General features: G+C 40.0%; 1 protein-coding gene across 1 annotated transcript; it reads right to left on the bottom strand.

The window, feature by feature from the left end:
• Positions 1 to 8,572: 8,572 nt before the first annotated feature.
• On the bottom strand, positions 8,573 to 9,502 carry LOC124229219 (olfactory receptor 1L6-like). Its single transcript, XM_046644324.1, has one exon. The coding sequence runs from the start codon at positions 9,500 to 9,502 to the stop codon at positions 8,573 to 8,575; it is 930 nt and encodes a 309-aa protein (XP_046500280.1).
• Positions 9,503 to 11,359: the final 1,857 nt, after the last annotated feature.

Here is an 11,359-nt window from a genome sequence, read left to right as displayed (position 1 = left end):
CCAAACAGGAGAGGCTGTTGCTCTGGGAGTTCACAGAAGCCCAAGAGCAGGAAGTCAGAGAGGGTGGTTTGGTTTCTAATTCCCATTTAAAGCAGGACAGTTGGAGGAAAATCTTGCTTAAATATACCTAGACTCCAAAAAGTTATATTATTCAGTTTTTCAACTGTTTTCTGTGTTCTCTTCAAAGGTTGCAGAGATGCACTGGTGTCTCTTGGTGGCAGGCATGTAAACATGTACAGAGGTGAGAACTGTGGACGATGACAATGAGAGATCTTGTTGGGAGTCAACTTTGCATTTTAGCTTTCTAGTAAATTGTCCTGTAGACTTCCTGGATGAGGTTGAACTGGAGATTAGCTGAGGAGAAATTTACTAAGTCCTAGTCCGCCCCCCTACTCTATTTTAGTAGGAAAGTTATCAACTTTATAGACTTGCTAAGTTTGAGTAAGATATCTTGGGGATACACATTTGCTAGACAATTATTAAGCAGAGTTGTCTCTTTGTCTGTCTTTCTCTCTCTCTGTCTCTGTCTCTGTCTCTGTGTTGAGGAGTAGAAAAGGGATAATTACATGAATAGTTCGTAGCTGGGACTCAGGTATTCTTGGTATGGTGGAAGTATCTGCCCTCTTTTTTCTTTTGAAGACCCATCGAATGAGCTAATATGGATAAAATTACTTTATAAACTCAAAGGAATTTTACAAATAAAAGTTCTCATTACCATCAGCAGCAGTAGCATTATCAACGTCATCAGTTCTTAGGAGCTTTGGCTTTCGTGTCCTAGAGATGGGAATCCTTTCTGGCTATGTTATCCTCTGCAATTTACACATTCTCTTATCCTCTCTTAGCTTCAGTTTCCTAGTCTGTAAATTCTGTGCATACTTTGTGTACTTATTGTGGATAAATGATGAGGTGACATATTCAAAGGGCTAGCATGGAGGAAGTCTTCAATAAATTGTGATAATAGTTGTTAATATTATTAGTAGTAGACAAAATGGAACCTGGGGTTCCTGATGCACCAGAAAATGTTAGAGGACATGCCTCCCAGCTCTAAGCACTCACTGCTTTTTATATTTGGGGTAAATTATTTACTTCCTTTGAGCCTCATTTTCTTCATCTGTAAGATGTGGACATAAACCGACCATGTAGGACTGTTGAAAGCATCAAAATGCCAGAATCAGTTGAAGGTTTTTTCAGAACCTATGATATAAAATCCAAAATGCGTGATTTTATCTTGTGCATTTGGATGGTGTGGAAGGATGCACACACACACAGGAAGTGCCAGCCTCTGTGAATGTCATGCTCTTTGATCTGGTGATAAAACACATTCCTTCTGGGTCTGACAAACTTTCATTTGGCCCCTGGCCCCCTGCTGGATTGTAACATTAAGCCGGTTTGCTCAGTCTTTCTGGACTCAGTTTCTGTGTCTGCTTGAAGAGACTAATGCCTAACTCATAACGTTGTTGTGAGATTAAATTAGATAAGGATTGTACAGAACTAGAACATTGATTGGCTCATATCAAATGCTCATCAAATATTAGCTTTTCCTGATATTATTTTCTCTTGGTGGAATTAATAAAAGAAGGGTGCTTTTTGGAGTGACCAACTAGTCCTCTGTGTTTGCCCAGGACTTTCCTGCTTTCAAACCTGAATGTCCCACTTCCAGGAAACTCCCTCTGTCCTGGGCAAACTGGACTTTTCTTTTTTTCTTGTGAGGAAGATTAGCCCTGAGCTAACATCTGCCATTCATCTGCCTCCTTTTGCAGAGGAAGACTGGCCCTGAGCTAACATCCGTGCCCATCTTCTTCTACTTTAAATGTGGGACACTTGCCACAGCATGGCTTGACAAGCAGTGTGTAGGTCTGCACCTGGGGCCGAACTGGCAAACCCCAGACTGCCTAAGCGAAACTTGTGAACTTCTGCGCCACCGAGCTGGCCCAAACTGGACTTTTCTCGATCACTGTCTATGGGAAGTTGGGCTTTGAACACTGTAAAGTTTCATATACAGAGTTGTAAGTGCCATTGTCATGAATATCATCATCGTGACCCTTGGGTGGCAATGCCTGTGACCTAGCAGTACCATGACAAAGCATCCACTTTGGCACATGACATGTGAGGACTCAGGTTTGAGCCCCAGCTGTATCATCTTGGTCAAATCATTTACCTTCTCAGAACCTCAATTGTAAAATGAGCCTAAATAAAATTACCTCAAATAATTCTGAGATTGCTCAAGTTATAAAAATGAAGTAGGACTTGCTGACCTATCAATTGCCGAGATTGTTACTCTCTTTGGGTGGTGGCATAGAATGATTCTGAAAACCATGTATGATCAAGTGGGCTGTGAGTAAATTATTCATATATGGTACAGGTGTCCTGAGCACTGTACAATTACAGTGTCTTGGCCACTGCCAGCGGCTTAAGGACAGTATTGACCCAGGCTGGACTCTCAGGGAGTTAACGAATATTAAATCAAGGCCCTCCTCATGGTAGTTAAGAGAGCCAGGTTGCATTTGGCTGAGGTGAGGAAGGGGCAGGAAAGGAGGAAGGAATGGGGGAGGAGATGTGTGTGTGAGACCAGTATCTTCCATCTCTACCCCCTCAGGTCTTACCTGGAAATTCTGACCATCCTCAGATCCCATCACCATCAGCAAGTGTTGGGTCTGCCTCCTCTCTTTGGTTTGCCTTCCCTGCTTCTCCACAAGAGGACTTGCTAGAACCTCAGTTTTCTTTGTTCCTTGTAACAGCAGCGCAGACTAAAGACTTGGGGCTGGAGGAAGCTGTCCTCAGGAATAGGAGCCAGGAGGAGCCATGGGCTTTACACATGGAGTGTCTCCTAGGACTCAATCCCAGATCGCCTACTTACAGACGACATGGGGCAAATGTCCAACCCCGAGCTGTTCCCTCTGGGCCCTGGAGTCCTGAGTCCCAGAAGTGTCAGGGACACCTTAGTTTCAGAGTGGCCAGGTTGGGAATCCTGAGAGCACTGCTCCTAGTACCCTTCCCCTGGGCCCAGTAGTGGAAGGCTCCATCTCCCCTCTCCTAACCTGCCATGGAGTCCACACACTCTAATTAAATTTATGAAGAAAACCTATCATTCCCCAGAAAGTAAATAATAATAAATGAGCTGATTTGATGTAGGGTGGGCTGTGCAATCATTGTCTTCAAATTTCTACAGTTTTATATGTAGAAAAAGTAAACAGCCTTGTCCCTGTGACTTCAGAGACTAGAGATATGGCACATCTGTAAAATCTGCCAAAGTAATAGGGGGCTTCTATGTGCAAGATTACTTTAAATTTTTTAAATCATAAAATACATCATACCATACAAAAAAAGAGTGTGTTAAACATATAGGAACAGTTTTCTTATGGTTTTACCAGCTATGCATGTATGCGTAAATCATGTATTGTTTATATTTGCATATTTTTGTCTTTTACATGAATGGAATCATTTAGCTTCTTTCACTGAATATTATGTCTTGACAGTCATTCATTTTGATACTTGTAGCTATAGGTCATTCTTTTTCACTGCTGTGTAGTAAAGGTTCACACTGTCTTACCTAATATCTTTAGGGCTTTTCACTTTGCAATTCAGAATGTTTCTAATTTGGGAAGAGAATACTGTGCATGCATCATTATTTTGTGATACCACCCGTAGATTCTAATAATAAATATTAAAATTAAACACAGTAATATTTTGGCAAGAAAATGTATGAATATTCATACCAAGTGAGAGAAACACATATTTTTAAATAGCCACATGTCAATCCAGGTCAGATTTTGCTACAAAATGAGTTTGCAGAAACTCTATAAAATATCTTTCATTGATTTTAGGGTTTTAGGATTGTAGCTAAGGAATTGTTGACTTACATTCCATTGTGGGGTTGGACCATAATGTGCTTGTCCATTCCAACATTGATGGACATTTGAGTTCATTGCCAGGCTTTTGCCATTTTTTTCACAAAATTATTTATCATATCAAGTGAAACTCCTATTCTCATTAACAAATGAAAAAATGACATTTGAATAAATGCGGCCTGGCATTATCTATTGTTCATTTCTTCTTTAAAAATTTTTTCCATATGCAAATTGGAGAAACATTTTAGACCACCATCCTTTAAAGAGAACATCTCCACAATAACAATCATTTATCATTTATTTGTTTTATTATTAACATTTTAGTGAAAGCTCAAGCTTTATTATTTCAACAAAGATGGCTAGAGAACTGGGATTTTGTTCTCTATTTCTTTTATATCAAGTTAGATTATTTTCATAGATGAGAAAATAAATGAAGCCAGAACATCGTTTTACTCCATTTTGAACTGCTGCACTCATGAACATTCTTGTACAATCTCCTGGTGTCGCTGTTCAAGTTTCTCTAGGGTATGTGCCAAGGAGTAGAATTGATTGCAAGGTCATTGGTGAATGTGTTAGTTCGGGTCTTCTGAGAGGCAGATGCCAAGACGGGATTTGGTGTTTAAGAGATTTATTGAGGAGGGAGCAGGAGAAATCAGGGAGAGCGTTCAAACTGAAATGCACGTCTGAGACCTGTGGAAGAAAAGAGGGAAGGAAGGAGGAATGGGGTAGAAAGAGTCTCTAACTACAGCAAAATGTCAAGAAAGTTTGACCAAGCCAATGGGGAAGGGGAGTCCTAGAACCAAAGCTGTCCATCAGAAGAGTCCTGTTTTTCTCTGAAAATAGTACCCTTGTCATGCTTAATCATTGGCTAGGAGAGGCCTGTGTAAGCATGGTCTTTGTACAAACCTGGTGGTGGATCGGGAGGGGCAGTAGCTGGGGCCATTGGTCAGTCATGCCCCCACCACAGGAGATCTGAGTGGTGCATTTTCATGATCACCACAGTCTAAACTTTGTGTTACACAGGCCCAATTCGCTACACAGGTATGGAAAAGACTTCCTCCATGGATTCCATAGGCCTTTTTTCCTCAGGGAATCTTAGAAGAGGGAGGTTAGTGGGATCAATCTCCTTTGCTATAGTTGGTCTTGAAGTTGCAATTAGTACTCATCCTCACTCTTCTCCACTATCCATTCTAAAGTCCTCTCACCCTCAGCTATCACATCTTGGGTCTATATGTACTCCTCCCTGTCCTCATTAAATGAAAGCAACTTTAACTTGAGAATTGAATTAGGCCTTAAAAATGGATTCCTGGAATTGATGACCAAATATCTCTCCTGATTGATTCACTCCCATTTGCCCTTATTTCTTCTAAAAACTCAATTTATCTGCCTCAAGTTATAAAGTTCCAAATACTGTCACAATCGTAATAACTAACCGTTATCAAGCACTTACAATGGGCCAGGTAATGTGCTACTTGCTTTACACAGATAATCAACTCATTTAATTTTCACAAAACTCCAAAGGCTGGCGACTATATAGGCCATTCTATTGATGAGTGAAATGAGGTTTAGTAAAAATAAGTATGAGAACCAAGCTTTGAATCCAAAACCATTGTTCTCCTTCGTTACTTCTCTACACTAGGTCATAGCTGTCACTGGCTCTCCTTGAATAAGTTATGAGCTCACTAGGTAACAATTTTTATCCTATTGGTGAGGCTGTCCCATCCTTTTGCACCTTGCTTTAGGGCAAACTCTTGGGAAAACTGCTCGGTTAAGATCCATTTAATTTTTTTTTCTTCAGTTTTATGGAGTTATAGTTGACAAAACTGTATGTATTTAAAGTGTAAAACATAATGATTTGATATGCATACACTTTGTGAAATGACGACCATGATCAGGTTAATTAACACATCTATCACCTCCCATAGATACCATTTTTCTTTTGTGGCGAGAATGCTTAAGATTTACTCTCTTAGCAAATTTGAAGTATACAATACAGTATTATTAACTACAGTCACCAAGCTGTACTTTAGATCCCCAGAACTTATTCATCTTATAACTGAAAGCTTGTATCCCTTAGAAGGTTCATTGTAGTATAAGCCCTGACAGCTGGCTTTTCTTTTTGTAATGCAAGTGACTGACTTAAAGCCTTGATTGCAGAGGCATCCACTTCAAAGAGGCATCCACTTCAGAGATGGGTATCTGGAATAAACACATTGCCAGTCACAGGACTAGACAAAAAGCAGGCCGCCTCCCACCCCTAAGACTCATTTATTTGAGAGATCTTGGTTGATTTCAATAACTGATAGTTTGGACCACTTGTTTTTTTTCTCGTCCTGTGCTTTAAATTCCACTCATATTTTAAATTCACCTTCAAAACTCTAGGCCCCCACCTTTCACCTCTGTAAAAGCAGAACCCCAGGTCTGCGTATGCTCTTCCTCTCTCTCACTATAATCTTGCTGTGTGGTTCCCGGTGTGCCATGTGCACTCCAGGACCTCTGAGTAATAAACTTTTTTTCCCTAAAGTTTCCTGATGATTATTGCTGAGGGCATCTTGCAATCACAACAAGAACCACAAAGGCCCGTTCAGTCATAACACTGGTTATCAACGGGCTGAGATGGTGCACGGCATTCATTTAATCGTCTGCTACATCTTTTCTTTTACTCTTAAGGAAGGTTGCTACTTTTTTCATCCAATCCCTTTAGTTCACCCTGGGTAAAGTTATATTTTTCCCCCAACTTTTCTTCGTTTGTCTCCTTCACATCCCAAAGCCACAGTTTATACCCAGAAGTTTGAAGTGTGGGACATCATTCCTCATGGATTTTTTTGTTTGATAGTGAAATTATTTCAAAGTTAGTGGAAATGAAGGTGGGATGGAGGAGGGAGGCTCAGTGGTGTTTTGTTATTGTGGACACTGGGGAGGGCTTCTCTGCACCCCCGGAATTCCTAAGAAAATTGACAACGCAGTGATAATGTCCTAAAGGCAGAAGAATTTATAGTGAATTTCAGGAAACACTTGGACTGAACTCAGCAGGAGGATGTATGACAATATGACTATCTCCCACCCCATCACAACACTTGAAATGTTATTTAAGAAATGACCATATAATCATTTGATTCACATTTTCAGATAATTTTGTTGTGTCAGTGGAAGTAATCCATAACTAATCTATAAATGGAAATTGGGGTGAGTTTATTCTGAGCCAGATTTGAGGACTAGCTTAGCCCAGGGCCTTCCTTCCTCAAGGAAGGAAGGGCACCAAAGAAGTCAGGTGTACAGAGTGGTTATATACTCTCAAAGAGAACGTTTCACATATGATTGAAATGTCCCTGTTACAATAGTCACAAGATTGCTCTGTTGGCACAGGGATTGATGGACACAGCAGGTAGTAGATCTGCTGTCTTGGTGGACACAGCAGGGTAGCAGGTCTGTTGTCTTGAGCTAGGTGGTCACAGGGTGGGCAAGCAATCAATTCCTAACCTAGGGAGAGAGGCTTGTGCTTAAGAAAATGCCAGTGTGGGGGAAGTTGCATCTTTATCTTAAAGCCGTTTGTTCTTCTCTTTAGGACATAGAAAATGCTTGAAGTAGATATACCATACATGCTCAATGGCCACGTCAGGCCCTTTTGGAAAAACAAGGTCAGGCTAAATTAGATTTACTCCAAATGGCTTCCTCATATACTCCAATATATCTTATTGCTTGCCATTTGTTTGTCAGTTGTAATGGTTGAAATTTATTAAGGGCTTGCTAAGTGCAAGATACTGTTCCAAATACTTAAAACATATAAGTCTTAGAACACTTATTATATCATTAAATCCTCACAGCAATCCACCTTTCATATGAAAAACTAAGGTACAGAGAGATTAATGTACTTGCCCAAGATCATGAGTTGGTAAACGGCGAATCTTGGCTTCCGGTCCAAGCAGTATAATTTCAGAATAAGGGAAGTGAAGCTCAGAGGGGTTAAGTAGCTAATTCAAAGTCACTAAATGGTAGATTTGGATTTTTTCTATTTGACACTCATAACCATGTGGTAAGATTATTTATTGTATCTGTTACATAGACAAGAAAAGAGAGGTTTAGAGAGAATTAGTGACTTTATCATGGTCACACAATTTGTAAGACTGAGTTGTAACTTAAGTTTTTGACTCAGAATCTTAGGATCTTATTACTATGCTGGTATAGCTGCTTCCTCCGACAAATATGTAAATAGCTTTGGAGAAGTTATGAGCTGTTCTAAAGGTAACAATAAAATCCACTAGACAGACCCAAGGGGTCTATGCATAAGATTAATAACTCATACGATGAGAACATTGACTTACTGAGGCTTTATGTGGGCTGACCCACACAACAAGCAGATTCAAAAAACATTGTTATAAAAGCTTTTTCTCGCTTTTCATCAGGACACCTATTGCACGACACTGGTCATGTATGTGACACACATACATCTGTGCCAGAGATTGCAAAAGGAAAAGAAGGAAACTATGTGTGTGGTGCAGTAACATGTCAATATTCATGTCTCATTTTATTTTTTTTTACCAAAAAGTATATAACCTTCTATTGTTGTTGTCTCATCTCCCTTTCTGAACTGTAATTAATTTTGAAGACAGGAGCTATGAGTGGTATATCTTTCCAATATTTTCATAATTGAGTGCAGTCCCTGAGGTGGTTCATGAGTTCTTAGAGAATGAAAGAATGCTGAGAAGTACTATATATGGTTTATGCTATTCTGCCTTCCTCATCAGCTTTTTCAAGGCATGCTTCATGTCTTTGTTCCTAAGGCTGTAGATAAAAGGGTTCAGCATGGGGGTAACTACTTCATAGATGACAGTGACCACACGATCCTTTGTCACTGAGTAGGTGGATGAGGGGCGAATGTACACGGATATTATGGTCCCATAGAATAGTGCCACAACTATGAGGTGGGATCCACAGGTGGAGAAAACCTTGTATCTGCCTCCCCCTAAAGGGACCCTCAGAACAGCACGGGTGATGTAGACATAAGAGACAATGATGAAGACAAAGGGAGTCATGATCACAAAAGAGCCCTCTGTGAAGGCCAAAAGCTCATTGACAGGGGTGTCAGAGCAGGAGAGGGTTAGCAGTGGCTGGACATCGCAAAAGAAGTGGTGGATAGTGTTGGGCCCACAGAAGGAGAGGCGGGCCATAAGAATCGTGTGGGTGAGTGAGTGGAGGTGGGACACCACCCAGGATGCTATCACCAGCAGGAGACAATGCCTGGGGTTCATGGTTGTGGTGTAATGCAGTGGGTTACAAATGGCCATGTAGCGGTCGATGGCCATGGCAGCCAAAAGGAAGCTATCAGTGACCCCAAAGGCCACGAAGAAATACATCTGGGTGAGGCAATGGGCAAAGAGGATGGTCTTTCTCTTAGTCAGCATGTTCACTAACATTCGCGGAACGATAACAGTTGTAAAGCAGATGTCCACCAGGGACAGATTGGAGAGGAAGAAGTACATGGGGGTGTGGAGATGGGCATCTCCCCAGATGGCTGCAATGATGACTGAGTTGCCAGCAACATTGACCAGGTACATGGCCAAGAAGCTGGCAAAGAGCCACACCTGCTGTTTGGGGTCACAGGTCAGTCCTAGAAGGAGGAATTCAGTCACATGGCTTTTGTTTCCCCTCAGCATTGATTTCCTGCAAGTAAAAAATATGAAGAAATTTTAGGTGTGTGTCCTGGCTTGGAGTCTTCAATCTGACAGAGAGGATTTCTTGTAACTTATTTCAGCTTGTGATTGTACAAGGGGAGTCATTCATATAGATCACCATATACTCTAAGATATAGAATTGGTGTTGACACATTTTGATTTCAATTCCAACTTTGCCTCTGACTAATTTTGTGAACTTGAACAAGGTACTTCATCTCTTGTTCCTTATTCAAAGACAAGACTTATAATACCCATGTTCTTCAGCTATTCTGAGGATAGATGGTAAAGATCTCAGGAAAAGTGTGCAAAAGTAATCATTTTGCTCAACTTTCCAGTTTATGTCTAAAACACATCATTTTGCTCTGCCTGGTCTCAGTTACCAATAGGCCTGCTAACTTCCAGTTGCTTCCATCTGATGCTTCTGGCCAGGACTACTTTTTTTTTTTTTTTTTTTAAATATTGAAGTAGTTTAACGTAACCATAATTTGGGGGAAGAGGATTGACTCTTTCAGCAAAGGATTTTCAAAACTGCAACCCTTTCCACAGTCTTGGGTTTTTTTGTTTTGTTTTGTTTGTTTTGTTTTTTTTAAAAATTATTTTGTTGAGGTCATAATGGTTTATAACATTGTGTAATTTCAGGTGTACATTATTATATATCAGTTTCTGTATAGACCACATTGTGCTCACCGTCAATAGTCTAGTTTTTATCTGTCTCCATACATTGATGTCCATTTACCCTTTTCATCTACCTCTCCACCCCCTTCCCCTCCTGTAACCACTAATCTGTTCTCTTTATCCATGTGTGTGCTTATCTTGAACATATGAGTGAAATCATATGGTATTTTTCTTTTCTGTCCGGCTTATTTTGTTTAACATAACACCCTCAAGGTCCACCCATGTTGTTGCAAATGGGATGATTTTGTTTTTTTTAATGGCTGAGTAGTATTCTGTTGTATATATATATACTACATCTTTATCCATTCATCAGTTGATGGGCACTTGGGTTGCTTCCACATCTTGGCTATTGTGAATAATGCTGCAATGAACAGGGGAGCATAAATCTCTTTAAATTGTTTATTTCATGTTCTTTGGATAAATACTCAGTAGTGGGATAGCTAGATCATATGATATTTCTATTTTTAATTTTTTGAGAAATCTCCCTACTATTTTCCATAGTGGCTGCACCAGTTTGCATTCCCACCAGCATGATATGAGGGTTCCCTTTTCTCCACATCCTCTCCAAAACTCGTTATTTTTTGTCTTGTTAACTACAGCCATCTGACAGATGCAAGGTGATACCTCATTGTAGTTTTGATTTGCATTTCCCTAATAGTGATGTTAACATCTTTTCATGTGCCTGTTGTCCGTCTGTATATCTTCTTTGGAAAAATGTCTGTTTGTATCCTCTGCCCATTTTTTGTTTGGGTGGTTTTCTGTTGTTGTTGTTGTTGAGTTGTGTGACTTCTTTACATATTTTGGAAATTAACCCCTTGTTGGATATATGATTTACAAATATTTTCTCCCAATTGGTGAGTTGTCTTTTCATTTCATTGGTGGTTTCCTTTGCCTTGCAGATTTTACTCTGATGTTGTCCCATTTGTTAATTTTTTTCTTTTGTTTCCCTTGCCTGAGTAGACATGGTATTTGAAAAGATGCTGCTAAGACCAATGCCAGAGGGTACTGTCTATATTTTCTTCTAGGAGTTTTATGTTTTCAGGCCTTACATTCAAGTCTTTAATCTATTTTTGAGTTAATTTTTGTGTATTGTGTAAGAAAATGGTCTACTTTCATTCTTTTGCATGTGGCTGTCCAGTTTTCCCAAAACCATTTATTGAAGAG

Source organism: Equus quagga, chromosome 1 (genome assembly GCF_021613505.1).
Source record: "Equus quagga isolate Etosha38 chromosome 1, UCLA_HA_Equagga_1.0, whole genome shotgun sequence".
Classification (NCBI taxonomy): Eukaryota; Metazoa; Chordata; class Mammalia; order Perissodactyla; family Equidae; genus Equus; species Equus quagga.
The sequence above is the reverse complement of the archived record's forward strand: the minus strand, read 5'-3'. Positions and strand labels throughout refer to the sequence as shown.